The sequence below is a fragment of the Silurus meridionalis genome, chromosome 28 (assembly GCF_014805685.1).
Source record: "Silurus meridionalis isolate SWU-2019-XX chromosome 28, ASM1480568v1, whole genome shotgun sequence".
Lineage (NCBI taxonomy): Eukaryota > Metazoa > Chordata > Actinopteri > Siluriformes > Siluridae > Silurus > Silurus meridionalis.
The window spans coordinates 8,229,687-8,245,169 of record NC_060911.1 but is presented as its reverse complement, the minus strand read 5'-3'; the positions used below and the strand labels follow the sequence as shown (position 1 = coordinate 8,245,169).

At 36.8% G+C, this 15,483-nt stretch overlaps 1 protein-coding gene across 1 annotated transcript; it reads right to left on the bottom strand.

Annotated features, from left to right (window-relative positions):
* Window positions 1-2,476: 2,476 nt before the first annotated feature.
* Window positions 2,477-3,269, bottom strand: LOC124381449 (gamma-crystallin M2-like). Its single transcript, XM_046843074.1, has 3 exons — window positions 3,227-3,269; window positions 2,903-3,148; window positions 2,477-2,809 (listed from the first exon to the last, which is right to left on the bottom strand). The coding sequence occupies exons 1-3, from the start codon at window positions 3,239-3,241 to the stop codon at window positions 2,534-2,536; spliced, it is 537 nt and encodes a 178-aa protein (XP_046699030.1). The 5' UTR covers window positions 3,242-3,269; the 3' UTR covers window positions 2,477-2,533.
* Between the last annotated feature and the right edge of the window lie 12,214 nt (window positions 3,270-15,483).

The window sequence follows — 15,483 nt, the reverse complement described above, 5'->3', positions numbered from 1 at the left end:
AGAATTCAGAAAAGCTGGTTATACATTGTTGAATTTCGAATTTTGTTTTCATATTGATTTTAATGTGTTTTTGAAATGTCAAAATGTGCTTGATTAAAAAAAAAAAAAAGCTCTGCAATCAGTTTGGTGTTTAAAGGTAAATAGTTGAAAGGTCATAGTGTGGTTGATGTGGCTTTATCTTAGAACCTGGTCTTTTGATGTGTTTTTAACAACTTTATAAATCATGAATTTATTACAGGAAATTTGACTGGCTTTATATATATTGGTGCAAAATAATCACCACAGCAAATCGTTCATCCATGATAATCCATCTAACCTTATGAGGTCATTGGATGACATAATGTGATTTAGTACTCTCACATGGAGTGATTTAAAATGAGTTACTAAAATTTACTTAAGGGAGATTATGTGAGATTATTAGGAACACACAAATGCTGAAGAAAACACACAAATACACAAAAATGCACACAAAAGCAGCTCTGTTGGTCATATTCTCAATACTCAAAGAGCCAGCAGAGACTTTGCAGGCACTGAGCAGATTAGATTGACATGGCAGCACATAGAGGCTAAAATTTGATTGAGCAAAAAATCTAACATTGACATACACATACTGTAAGCAGTGCAGCCAAAAGAAATGCTACGAACTGAAAAGAATAAACTGTTGGGAATAAATTAATAATTTTTGGAACAGATATTAGAATTTAGGTTGTAAATGTATGTCAGTGCTTCTGATAGTGTTTAGTCCAGCAGAAAAGGCTTTGCTGGCCCTGACCGCCCACCACTAAAGAGAACATATCAGAACAATCACTCATAGAAGCGCCCCATGAAGTTCCTGTCCTCATAAAAGATAACCTGTTTGGATATGAGGATCAGAATCAGCTGATCTTATACAAGTTAAAATACATGAAACAAGTCTTTGGGTAATTTTACCTTGCCCATAGTCATGATTACTGGTTTGGCTTGTTCAAACTGATCCACCTGGTGAACTGATATCCTGCCTGGTTTAACTGTTTAACTGGACAGAACTAAAGAATATGCTATGTCCACTGAGTAAATTCATGAATATGCAGTTGAGCACAAAGGCCTACAGAAAAACTTTGTTACTATTTGAATGACACAGAAGATTTTTGAAAGGTTTCCACTGGCAAGACAATACATCTGCTGTACCGTGCTATTTTGGTCAGCGCATGCTATAGACCTACCAGAGCCATTTTTATGTTTGTTTCTACTGTATCATAAACATTTCTCTTTCTCAAAAAATGATTTGTTTCTCTTTTCTTACACTGTCAAAAAAACTGTTTTAGACAGTTTCTTAGACCCTCAAACACTTTATTTCTTTTTAATAATTTTTTCTTTTTTATTGCCTTTGTTATTATCGAGATTGAGATGGTTTGGACATGTGCAGAGGGGGGACATGAATTATATTGGTAGAAGAATGCTGAGGATGGAGCCACCAGGTAGGAGGAAAAGAGGAAGGCCAAGGAGGAGGTTCATGGATGTGGTGAGGGAAGACATGCAGGTAGTTGGTGTGAAAGAGGCAGATGTAGAGGACAAGATGGTATGGAGACGGATGATCCGCTGTGGCGACCCCTAATGGGAGCAGCCGAAAGAAGAAGAAGAAGAAGATTGCCTTTGTTATTATCACACTGCAGTATCTGAGCACATTTGAGAATTAAGCTGAGTACATAGTAAGTTTGGATGTGTAAGTTAAGTTCAAATTAATCAATTACACCAATGACACAGTTTTTTTAATTCTACTGTAAACTTAACCTTAAGCCAGAGAGCATCTCAGTACTTTGCTTTTGGCACATCCGCTTGATATTGTCTGGAAAAAGCAATGTGAGTCAGATCTGGGCTATTTGACTGAAAAACACTGTTGCTTTTAAAAGTGCTTGAAAAGTTAAATTTAAAGCAAAAATTTGAAGCATTCACTCAGAGTGAGCTACTTTGATCTTTTTCGAAATCAATGTCTCAAAATAAATTAGTTTAAAATATTATTGGAGTCAGAATTTAGAAATGCTGGATATACATTGTTAGTTATGACTTTGTTGGTGATTTTTCTTTGTCATATTGATTTTAATGTTTTTATGAAATGTCAAAATGTGCTTGATTCAATAAAATGCTCTGCAATCAGTTTGGTGTTTGAAGGTAAATAGTGTAAAGGTCATTGTGTGGTTGAAGGGGCTTTATCTTAGAACCTGGAATTAAGTATTTTTATGCTTTTTAAACAGCTTTATAAATCATGAATTAATTACAGGAAATTTGACTGGCTTTATATCTATTGGTGCAAAATAATCACTACAGCAAATCCCTCATCCATGATAATCCATCTAACCTTATGAGGTCATTGGAGGACATAATGTGATTCATTACTCTCACATGAAGTGATTTTTAAAATGAGTTATTAAAATTTACTTTCAGGAGATTATGTGAGAATATAAGGAACACACAAATGCTGGAGAAAACACACAAATGCTATTTTTGTATTTGTTTTTATTATTTGTTTTTTAGTGACATTTTGCTCAGTTTGCATTTAATACCAAGAGTCCATGATACGCCTCATGCTCATGAACCTCATGCCACCGTAGTCCCTGAAGCTCCTGTACTCTCCAGGCCTGAAGTACCACATCCTGCCTCTGTAGTGGGGATGCTCATACATGAGCCAGTGGCCGTCCATCACATTACAGGACATGCAGCCGCTGGACCAGTGATAGCGATCCATGAAGGAATCACAGTCATCCATCACCTCATTCATCTGTCCCATGAAGTTGTCTTTCTCGTAGATCCTCATTCTGTAGGATCCTCTGTACTGTTTATTAATGAACAAACAGTGTCATTTTAGGGCAAAAACATCTACTGGGATATATGTATCATACAAAGGATGTCTTATCTAAAAGCATACCATGGGGATCATGCGGCAGGACCTGATGTAGTTGTTGCCCCAGCCCCACATGTTCATGTAGTCAGCGTACTCGCCCCTTTTCATGAAATACTGGTTTCCCATGTAGTTGGTGCGGTCGTAGACCATCCAGCAGCCGCTCTCCACCCTGCAGGAGTGGCAGCGGCTCATGTAAGAGAACATATCGGAACAATCACTGGTGCACTCATAGGAGCGCCCCATGAAGTTCCTGTCCTCATAGAAGATAACCTGTTTGGATATGAGGATCAGAATCAGTCAAGGTCTTACAAGTTAAAATACATGAAACAAGTCTTTGGATAATTTTACCTTGCCCATAGTCATGATTGCTGGTTTGGCTTGTCCAAACTGATCCACCTGGTGAACTGACATCCTGCCTGGTTTAACTGTTGTATTTATAACTGGACAGGACTAAAGAATATGCTATGTCTACTGGGAAAATTCATGCATATGCAGTTGAGCACAAAAGCCTACAGAGAGATTTTGTTACTTTTTTGTATGACACAGAAGATTTTTGAAAGGTTTCCACTGGCACAACAATACATCTGCTGTACCATGCTATTTTGGTCAGTGCATGCTTTAGACCTACCAGAGCCATTTTAAAGTTTGTTACTTCTGTGTCATAAACCTTTCTCTTTCTCAAAACATTATTTGTATCTTTCTTCTGAAACTGCCAGAAAACTGTTCTAAACACCCTTAAATACTGTCTTTCTTTTTTTTAACCACAACAGATTAATAATTACTCAATAATTATTTAACTGTCAACAGATATTGTTTATTTAACATCTAGCTGGACTGCATTTCATTAGTTCTGTACTCTGTAAAATAACACAATTAAGAATCTAATGAATCTAATCTATTCCAGATGGCTTTGCATTTTACTTAAATCTAACTGAAGTGTAACCATGACTTGAGTTCAAGTATAAAAAAAAACAACAATAACAACAATAAAACAGGAGTCTTTGATTCATTTCACCAAAGCTCTTTTAATAGTCTGGTGACTCCACATGGTAAACAAAATAGTGGAAGTTTAACTCTATAAATCACTAAAGAATCAACTTAATTAGCTTGGAACATGATAATACACCAATCAATTTTAGCCTTTTTATTATGAATGTAAAACTTTTTCTTATTATAGGTTAGATATAAATCTTTACATTTGTTAAAATAAATAAATAAATAAATAAATAAATAAATACATAAATAAATAAATAAATAAATAAATAAATATTGTACATTTAATGGTTTTTAATTGACATTGAATGGTATGAATAGATCTGTAAAACATTTATTGCTCAGCCAAACAGATTACATTCACTCTAATCAGAGCTTTGTTTGTACATGCCATGACAGAATCATGACAAGGTTATCCAAAAAGATATAAATGGCCTTTTTGTCCAAGATGTCAACAGGCGATCTGGCTCAATGTGTTCCTGGGAACCATAATGAACGTTCAATAGCTCACTGTCTGGTCTGTCTCAAACACTGTTTCCATAAGCTGGCATAATAGAGTGTATAAAGAAAAAATATTTATGATTCAAGACTTTTAAAAACTTTCTGGAAAATGTAGTAATAATAATAAAAATTAGGACATCCTCACATTCAATCCCATTTAAAAATCACACACAGGTGTATCGCATCAGTTGCACTTGATTAGAACATCATTACTCAGCTTTTTGAAGAAGGTTTGCCCTATTTAAACCTCAGATATTTGGTAGATTGGTGTGGTTTGTCCTGACTGTTCAAGTTAGAGTAACCACCATTATGAAATCAAAAGAGCTGTATGAGGCCTTCAGAAAGAAGATTGTAGCAGCTTATGAGTCTGGTAAGGAATTAAAAAGAAATCTTAAAATAATTTGAAATCAGCCATTTCACTCTCCAGAAAATAGTCTACAAGTGGAGGACATTTAAAACGGCTGCCAACATGCCCAGTTCTGGCCGTCCAAACAAGTTAACCATGACAGCAGACTGCAAGATGCTAAAAGTAGTCACTAAAAACCTACAGCAGGCTCTTGCTACTGTTGATGTAAAAGTGCATGCCTCTACAATCATCTAAATACTTTCATGGGAGGTGTGCAAAAAGGAAACCTTTGCTCTCTAAGAAAAACATGAGGTCAGACTAAAGTTTGGACAGAGGACATGTTTGGCATAAATCAAATACAGCATTCCAGTAAAAGAACATCATACCAACTGTGAAACATGGGAGTGGAAGTGTCCTGGCTTGGGGATGCTTGCTGCAGCAGGATGTGGCCAGTTCTCCTTCGTAGAATCCACCATGAATTCTACCGCGTATCAGAGGCTGTTTGAGGAAAATGTGAGCCCATCTCTAAACATATTAAAGCTGAGGCAGAACTGGACCCTGCAGCAAAACAATAACCCAAAACACACAAATAAACCTACCAAAGACTGACTGAAAACTATGAAATAGAGAGTCCTGGAATGGCTGAGTCAAAGCACAGATCTTAATTCCATTGAGATGATGTGGGGTGACTTGAAACGTACATGCAAGAAACCCCTCAAACATCTTACAGCTAAAAGAATTCTGCATTGAAGAGTGTGGCAAACTTTCCTCAGACTGATGTCTGAGACTGGTAGATGACTACAAGGAGCGTCTCACTAAAGTTATTCAGCCAAAGGGGGTAACACTAGCTATTAGGGGTGGGTGTCCTAACCTTTTCTTTAGTTAAAAATATATCCTTTTTGTTTATCTTTTGTTTAATGAGTAAAACAAGTTTATTTTTTGTTGTTTACCTGGAATTATATCACATTCTTTTCCAAAAATAAAAACAAGATTAGACATTGATATGGGAACATTTCTTAATAAAGAACTAAATATTTAATAGGGTGTCCTACTTTTTTCACATGACTGTGAAATACATATATATATATCTCTTCTTAAGAAAAAATACCATAGAAATGAAACCTGAATATGTTTTACAGTAGTCAATGTGCAGCTTGGATTAGATTTTGCAGTATAGATTTACTTCAAAAAACAGACAAGTGCTTCCAGCTTTGCTTTAGAGGTTGCAGAAGCGGAAGGTCTGTTTGTCAGTAAACAGTCAATACGCCGCACCCTGCAACAGGTCGGTTTGAATGCCCGTTGTCTCAGAAGGAAGCCTTATTTGAAGCTGGCTCACAAAAAAGCCCACCAAAAGTTTGCTGAAGACATCCTATCCAAGAGCATGACTTACTAGAACCATGTCCTATTGTCTGATGAGACTAAAATAAACTTGTTTAGCTCAGAAGGTGACCAGCATTTGTGGCAACGTCCTGGTGAAGAGTACCAAGAAAATTGTTTACACACAAGCATAGTGGTGGCAGCATCATAGTCTGAGGCTGCATGAGTGCTGCTGGTACAGCGGAGCTGCGGTTCATTAAGGGAAACATGTGCTGTGACATTCTGTGGAGAACATGATGCCCTTCCTTCAGAAAATAGGCCGAACGGTAGTTTCCAGACAAAATAATGACCCCGAACATGCCGCCAAGATGACAACTGCCTTGCTGAGGAAGTTGAAAGTGAAGGTAATGGATTGACCGAGTATGTCTCCAGACCTGGACCCTGTGAGCACCTGTGGTGCATCCTCAAGCGGAAGGTGGCGTGTGTCTAACATCCATCAGCTCTGTGATGTCATTATAGAGGAGTGGAAGAGGATCCTAACAACAACCGGTGCAACTTTGGTGAATTCCATGCTCAGGAACATTAAGGCAGTGCTGAATAACAATTGTGCTCACACAAAATATCGACACTTTGGACACAGTTTTGACATGTTCACTTAGGGTGGATTTTTATGGTATTGTCTCTTGAGAAGATATACTAAAATGGTTGCTGAAATGTGAGGGGGAGAAACTGTATATATATATATATATATATATATATATATATATATATATATATATATATATATATATATATATATATATAGTTTTTTATTCCTTGAGTACAACTGAAAGCCAAATCTCCATCACAATGTAACAGCTCCCTTGTCTCTACTATGTGCTATGTGCCAGAAATATCTCCACATCCAAACTTCCTCCCAGCACATCTAATGATGCAACAGCAGGAAACCTGGAGAAAGTGACACCAGCTGCTCGTGGCAAGCACTTACAGCATCTGATTAACAGCAATACATCATGTGTAGGGTTAGTGGGTTATCCGATTTCCTTCTAGCTTACCATCTACACAGGACACTTTGCTAATGGCCGCCTCTAATTGCTCATTCACTGAAGCAGGTTAGTGTTTTTTTTTTTTACCCAATGTGCTATTTATAGCTGGCTTCCAAGCCAGTGTAAATATGTTCCCTGTTCTGACAAATAATCAATACCATAACAGGTGAACACACATTGACCTTGTCTGCTAGATTAAAACTGTGTACTGCCAAGCTTTAACTCACCAGGAAATCTTTGTTCAGTGTGCTGAGTGTCGTTTGGGACTATTTTCAGCTGCTTGCCAGTAATATTATCATTTTTAAACATTTTTAATTTTGACAGTTGCAGTCAGAGTAGATTTGAGACACAGCACTATATCGCAGAATGCACCTGATAAAATGTTGGACAGTTGATCATTAAAACTCTAACAAAAATCTTAAGGGAGTTTTCATTTTTATTTTTTGCTGAGTCAGAATCATTTTAGGGTTTTTGCTATTTGGTTAAGTATGGGGAAGGGTGCACATTGCACATTAACTCAACAAAAATGCATTTAGCTAAGGGTAATGTAGGGCTGAATTGCTACACAAATTTCCTGCAGTTGATAGTCAAACCTATGCCCAAATTATGTGGTGAAATCACAAAAAAATAACCCAAGTGTAGAGAACATGAGGGCAGTTTTGAATAAACGATTATATAATTATATAAATAAATAATGTTTCAGTTTTGTAGCCAGCATTTCTTTTTAACTCTTTTTGCTTTTTGGCCCAAATATTCAGAACACATTTCTGAGCTCATAAAAAAAATAAAATAAAAAGTCTGTATCCCATAATACAGTGTGTCTGCTCTGCTTTTTGCAGTTGAGTCGATTCAAAATCGACTTTATCACTTTCTCATTACAAGCAAACCATTCTAAACTGCAATGGGAAGCAAGCTTAGGAAACCCAATAGCAAATGTTGTGTTTTCACCTTTTTAAAGAACACTGAGGAGAAAACACCCTCAGGGTTCAATTCAAATCGACAAAACGTTGCATTTTTCAAAGCCGTTCTCCTGTCATTTCTTACAGTATCACAATGTTTACATTCAGAACATCACGAGTTTGTTTTGGTGAAATCATGCGAACAATTTGGCCTGTGATATGTAAAAAAAAATCTGCTTAGTTATTGAAAACTTAGAGATAAATTTTGATTTGTATCCAACTAGTTCTCTTCCCCTCTTAAATATGACGGCCGTAGCATGATTTGACAGTTATGTAAACGTGTTAATGCAGACTTCTCACCGATTATGTGGTGTTGGAAGGGTAATTGTAAAGGGCAAAAGTGTCGGTGTGTGTGCCAGAGAGATGAGTCTATGTGTGCATGCATGAATGCTGTAAAAAGGTGTTATAAATGAGTGCTGAGAGCACTTTCACAGTTACTACTGTTTCGTCACTTCTCAAAACGAGTGAAAATCACCTACTGTATATAAAGAGCTTGGAAATACACATAGCACAGAGAGACACATACATATTCCTGAGAGTGCCATCGTCTGAGTTTGGTGCTGTACTAGCCTCCAAAAACATAGCAATGTACTGAGTCATAGTCTATAAATAAACACATGCAACAACAACATGCCATGGATTATTTCAACTTCACTGTATGGATTTATATAAGAAAATATGGATGCATTAGACTAAAGCATCAAGGATTTATAGTCTCAGTGTTTAAACCTCACGTCTTTTACACAACACTGTTTGATTTAGTCACTGATGGTTAATCAGCAGCGTGGAAGAAGACACGTTATAAAAAGATGTTTCTCATGTTTCTACAATTCACCAACAACCAGCATGAGCTCATAATTCAATAAACTATCAAATAATGTTATGTATATTCTGATATTTTTTTTAATTCTGCTAAGACAAGCCAGACATAAAAGCTTTACTTCCATGTTTTGACTAGATGATTCACTTACCCTAGCATTCATCTATTCCACCCCCCCACCCCATGACCTTCACCTCATTGTTTTTCTCAACATACATCACATTTAGTCCTCTATCTAGCAATTACGCTGATTCATTTTCATTCTTCTGTGCCAGTTAAGCAGATATGGAGTGCACAAATTGTGGGGGGTTAATTATCATGTTCGGAGTAATTACCATAATTGGAGCGCTGTATAAGGCGAAATAACGGTTTCTTTCAAACACGGCCTCTCTTCCAGAACATTCTGTCGTTCACAGTGCCATTAATGTGTGAGTTTTGATTGAGCATTCGGTGTGGTCCTATTAATTTGCTAATTGCACAGAAGTGAAACACACCATTTGAAAATAGACAAACATTAATGTATTCAAGTTCAAACAAATAACACCTGTTAAGGATTAAATTGCAGTATACCCATATGGGCAAAGGCCTGGACTATTAAACAGGGAATTGTCTAGCACTGAATTGATTTAAAAGGTCTACTGCTTTAGCAGCGCATCACACCAATTTCTGACTTCTGATTTTACAACAGATCGGGTTGTACATAAAGCGACACTTGTTGACTTGATAATTATTCCTGACACACACCGAAGTATTTTCGGTCATGGAGCCGTCCCGTGGGTATGTGCTGGAAACCAAGTGCACAAGAAATCTCAGGATTAGCAGGAGGTATGAGTCAGGCATTCTCCATCCATTTCTCTATTACTCTCAGTTCATCCCTTTTTCACTCATTCTATTCAATCTGCTCTCTCGTTCATCTGATGGCTCCAGGCTGATAATGTCGTTTCAGTGAGTGCGCGGCCATTTCTGTATCGTCCTATCGGCTTTCTCTTTTCATCTGTCCTCGTCTCGTCTCTTTCTCTCTCTCTCTCTCTCTTTCTCCATTCTCATGTCCTCCCTCTATTGTGAGGCTGAGATTAGAAGGACAGTGAGGTGTGGCGAGGGCAGAGTGGAATCTTATTTGGATTTGGCCGTGAATGGACACGGCGAGATTGCAGAAGATCCATCGGCTCTTTTTCGGGCTCCCATGATGATTCCTGTCTTCCTCTGTCACCAGTGTCTTGCCTTGCATCACAAAAAACAGATTTTGACAGGAGCAAACGGCAGCACAGCTTGTTATCGTGTTGGAGAAGAAGCCTTACTGGGTGATCACGAAGAGGTGAAGTGACACATCTGAGTCAGTACAGATGTTCCACAGCATCATATTAGGGTAACTTTAGATTAGTCTGTTTATGAAACTGTAGGCATTGTAGTTGTAAATTTGGTAATGTTTTTAAAAAATATATTTTTTTGTAAAAAGAAATACACTTTTGCCCAAAGAGGAGTGAAATTGAAACTGAATACAAATAGCGAATTGAGAGTTAAGGATTCGACAGTGGCTGCTGTCGATGGCAATTTTAGCCGAAATTGGAAAAAATGTAAAAGTGTCAACACTATTTTATAACTAAGGGTGTGACTATTCAAAATCATTCTGTGTCTGATTCTGATTAGTCCATTTAAAGATTAGCTGTTCCTTTATCAAAAAAAAACATGAAACTAATTATCAGTCAGGCTGCCAAGAGACCTACAGTACAGACACATTAAAGCAGCTGTACAGCTCTAACAAGTACTGATTAATCACAGTATGACTAATTCTCTTAATTCTTTGCACATCTGGGCTATGAGGTATGCCATCTAGACACCCCCTTGTTAAAAAAACTTTTAAAAATATGTTCGCAAAATGTGTTCTGAGACAAACATGTTCTCAATCCCAACTCGACACATATTGACGCGTTCGTCAGGATCCCTTGCCTTCACATTTTGAAGCACTGGGTACCCCTTTGGGAGTGATTTTTTTACGTGCAGGGATTTCCACAGATTTTAACCCCTTTGGCGTCATTTTTCAACGTGAAGGGATTCCCATAGTTTTCTATAGAACGTTGAACCGAAGCCTGCGGTGTTGAAATTTGACGTGTTAGGTAAGCAGACTGCCCCGAGGTCATATTTATCCATCTTTCCAACTGATTTATGATTGAAAAATTTGCTTGCTGTCTGATATCAAAGTGCCACCTGTGAAACAGCTTTAAGCAACACGTTATAACTCCCAACTAACCTTAACCCTAATTTATTTGGTCTCACTACCCCTAACACTAACCCTGCACATTGAATAATGATGCCAAAAAGTAGTACCCAGGGCGTCAAAAAAAGACGCTATGGAATCCTGATGAATGCGTCCAAATGTGATGAGCTGGGACTGAGAATAGCGGAGACCAATTCTAAAATATGTAACTATTCCATCATTCCAATAGGTATGTTTGGCATGCTATCATACCTGTGGTGCAGCATGTTATTGGCAGCATCATGCTTTGAGGCTATTTCATTTCTGTCAGAACTGGGTGGGTTTTTTTATCAAGGCAGAGGGACTCATAAAGCGCTACAAATGCTAGACAATTTTAATGCCAAACCCCCAAGTGTCTTCTAGTAAACTGAAGATATAACAGTGGTAAAATATTGCGAAATCATGATTTAGCACACTCGATAGACTCATACTGTAGCTGAAAAGACTAATGTACCAAAAAGACTGAACACACAGATTCTATTAGAATTTTGTTTTTCCCCACAATTATTTTTCTGATTGTTTTTCAAATTAAGGATTTTACTTATTTGTTAATTAATAGTTAATTGTTTTGCAACACAGAGCCATTTTAGCAAGGGTGTACAGTCTCTATCATACCGATGTGGGTGAGCTTACATTTTAAACAATATTAAATGATTACATAATAAAAATACATTATTCTTACCCTCGGAAACCTGTACAGTACCTAAATCTGACAGTGTAGGATGTAATTGCACATTATTTAGGCTTTTCCTGAAATAATTCACAACAGGACGCCAAGTGCTGGCAGTCAAGATTAATATAGGCAGGTCCACAATATGTAGTCAAAATACAGACAATTAGGAAAGGAAAATAGGAATGTAAGCAGAGTAGGAGACAAGCATGATTCTAGGAAGCATTTAAATTTACAGTAAAATCGACAAAATGTTGCCTTAAATCCCCCAGTGGGCAAGTCAAGGGCAACGGTGACAAGAGGAAAAACTCTGAGTCTGAGGGGTCACTACATTTTCTCTCTATCCCGCACTAGGGATAGTAGTTTCGTTTTTTAATCACAGTCTAAGGTTATTAATGATATGCATGTTATCAGTAAAATTATTATACTATATATCACAGGTTCCCCCTGGTCCTGTCTTACTTATAGTGTGTTTTTTTACACACCTCATCCTATAAAACATCAAAAGAACAGCCCCTCCAGCTGTTTTGCAGGGCAATGGTGTACTTCAAGAGCAGGGCTGGGAACATGTGTGCTTAGATATACAAGACATGATTATAAGTTAGCAAGACACAGCAAAGGCAAGAATCACAGGAATGCAGCAATACCCCTTTAAATCATTCTTATTCTTGTGATCATTCCTTATGTATTTCCACATCGAACCCTTTCTGTAATTGATACATATTAGAGATTTCTATATAATATTAACAGCGTACAAGTGTTTGTTAGAGTAGATTTGCACTCCTTTAAATCTACGAGTCAATTTCCTAAACACGCACTAATAAATAAACAGCACAACTTCATTCACACTTCTCAACACATTAATATAAACAATTAATGAACTTGCTCCTATCCAGGATGTTTTACTGCCTTGGGCTCAGTGCTTCATGATAAACTGAGGATCCACCATGACTATTTTCTGGATTAAGTGCTTATGAATGTAAATGAACTATAATCCATTTCTCTGTTTCGTATTAAGGTTTGGTTTTATTGTTTGAAATCGGACTGCCAATACCGTTTACCACTGTTAAAAATGGAATTGTACTTTTTTAATCAGTTTAAAGTTTATTTTAAAGGCCATGTAGCCAGTTATTAATTTTAATTTATTTTTTTCATAACAGCAATGCATACTTATTTCTTTTCCGGCCTCACATTTTTCATTTTTCTGATGTTATATAAAATGTTACTTAGAAAATGCAAAATTAATCAGCACCTTCTGCCATTTTTGAGACTTCAAGCATGATAATCAGCATTTTATATAGACGTCTAAACATCTGTCTATACTGATTTGTATAGAGGAAAATCATGCACGCACACACAGAAAAGGTTCACTTGTAACCTGTAAAATGAATGAGCCGTTAGAACGCGGTGACTCATTAGAAAAACAACTCAACTTCTAGCTTCATTTTACTTAACTGAAATAAAATAAACTGTTGAATTCACTTCATGCTCTCTGTAACTAAAATCTGTGTATGTTATAAGACAAAACTTCTAACCCTTTCAACATGAGTCACTGTTCCTCCAGTTTAGCTTCATTAAAGGAGAGCAATCCTGAAACTGGGTTACATTGCCAATTCCCTTTGAGATGTGTTTGTCTCTAATGTTCAAATTTTAATCTGTTTATATTTAGATGTTTCTCTCGTTTATTGAATAATGTATACTCATTTCGTGCAACAACTGCAGAAGAGTGAATAAAAAGAAAAGCAGATAAAACACTCCTCTAGGGACACTTTTGTTTCAACCATGCTAGAGGTAAATGGCACCTAATTTAGATTTTTTAGGAGCTACAAACAAACACTCATGCCAGTCTAGCTAATAAGCTACATTATATCTACCATGATTAATATGGATCCAAAGGAAAAAAATCCCTACGACCAAATAAATAATTCTTCAGAAAAAAAGCTTACTCTGTGCTCAATTATTGCTTAAAAGAATTTGTATAGATTCATAGATTAATAATTACCATTGAGGCTTTGAAAGATCAATGTCAATGGCATTAACTGTGCTGGTATAATCTGTTTACTCACGCATTAAGATGATACTGAATAAATCATCTGGGTTTTATCATTGGCTGTGTGTGTTATAGATAAAAAAAAATGTTAATGGCAATAAATGACTGTAGTCACATTCCACTATATTTTCAAACAAATTGCTATATCAATATTTTAGCGATAGAGAATTAGGTTATGGTCAGGATGGATTATTAATGAAAAATGAAAACATTCTGAGTATAGTCACTCAATGTATCATATATTTTACATTGTACAGCTATTATAGTCAATTTAATACACAACCTAATAAGCAAAAGGAGCAATGACCTTCCATGTTCCAAACAGGTTTATAAGAAAATATAAAAGAGGACACTGAGTGAAAAAGATAAGCTGATATGACATTGTTTGTGATTAAATGTGTCCTTGAAAGCTCTACATTGGAGTTTAAAATGAACGACTGAGAACTGATGAAATTTAAAGAAAATGATGTTGTAGCTGGTTTGTAATATAATCACGAACTAATCAGTAACAGGGATATTTATATTAGTGTATTTATGCATATAATATATAGTATTTGTGTAAAATGTTTGTAGTTGTAGCACTTTAATGAACCATAAATGCGTTTGTGGTGCTTGGGTACATAGTGAAGTTTTGGGCTTTATTTTTTTCTAAAAGAAGGATTTTTGAGATGATTGATCTTTAATTATAAAATACATGTAAAAGATTATGCACAAAAAAGTTTTGACAGTTTCTTTTTAGGTCTTTTTCATGTCTACTCAAAACAAATCTCTTCAAAATAATAAGAGATGTGTTTATGCACTATTACTGGGACATCAACTCTCAAGCAATGAGAACAAAAAAAGCAAACCAGGAAAAATGAGCAAGAGCTGATGTCTGTGAATAAAGATTCTCCTGGTCACATCTGCCATGTTGCACAATTGTGCCACTGTGCCATCATGTGGCGCTGACAGTTTTTGATTGGGCATTCTGATGGCCTACTGATCTGAAATCAGCACTGACACCGAGAGGGACTCTGAGACACGTTGGCAGGTTTTTAATGGAAGACGCCGTGAGAGATGAGATCTGTCACTCGCATAATTTGATGTGTATCTCCACTGCCGTTAATTTGGACTTCTTTCCCCCAACAGTGATGTTTCTGTGATTTTCTGAGTAGCCTTTTGTTTCTCCCTCTCTTTCTGTCTGCTCATCCCTGTTTTCTGTTTCTGCTTTCTCCTTTTTGCTTCTGGAGGTTCTTAATCCTATGCAAATCCTATGCAGCAGCAGCTGTCGCCAATTCCATATCACAGTTCCCTCTCCCTCTGACAGTGCGATGGTGGGAAAAAACCTTCAAAGACAAAGAAAGAGAGAATGAGGGAGAAAAAAGTGAGAAAGGAAGACATGCATGTGTGAGTATGAAAGCAGTGAAAGTTTCCTCTCTCTATCTAGAGGGTTGGCTCAGTTCTTCTCAAATGAAATATAAGATGACTCACACCAATGCCAAAGCAGATAGCGTGCTGTGAGATTTAATATCCAGTAGAGAATTCGGTCAATTAAAGCCCGGCCATGAATAAAGAAATCAGACTGACAGCATGTACCTAACACTCAGCCAGCCAAGAGACAGAACCAGCATCCATCTTTTTACCACACAGCTTTTTAATACTTAATTCTG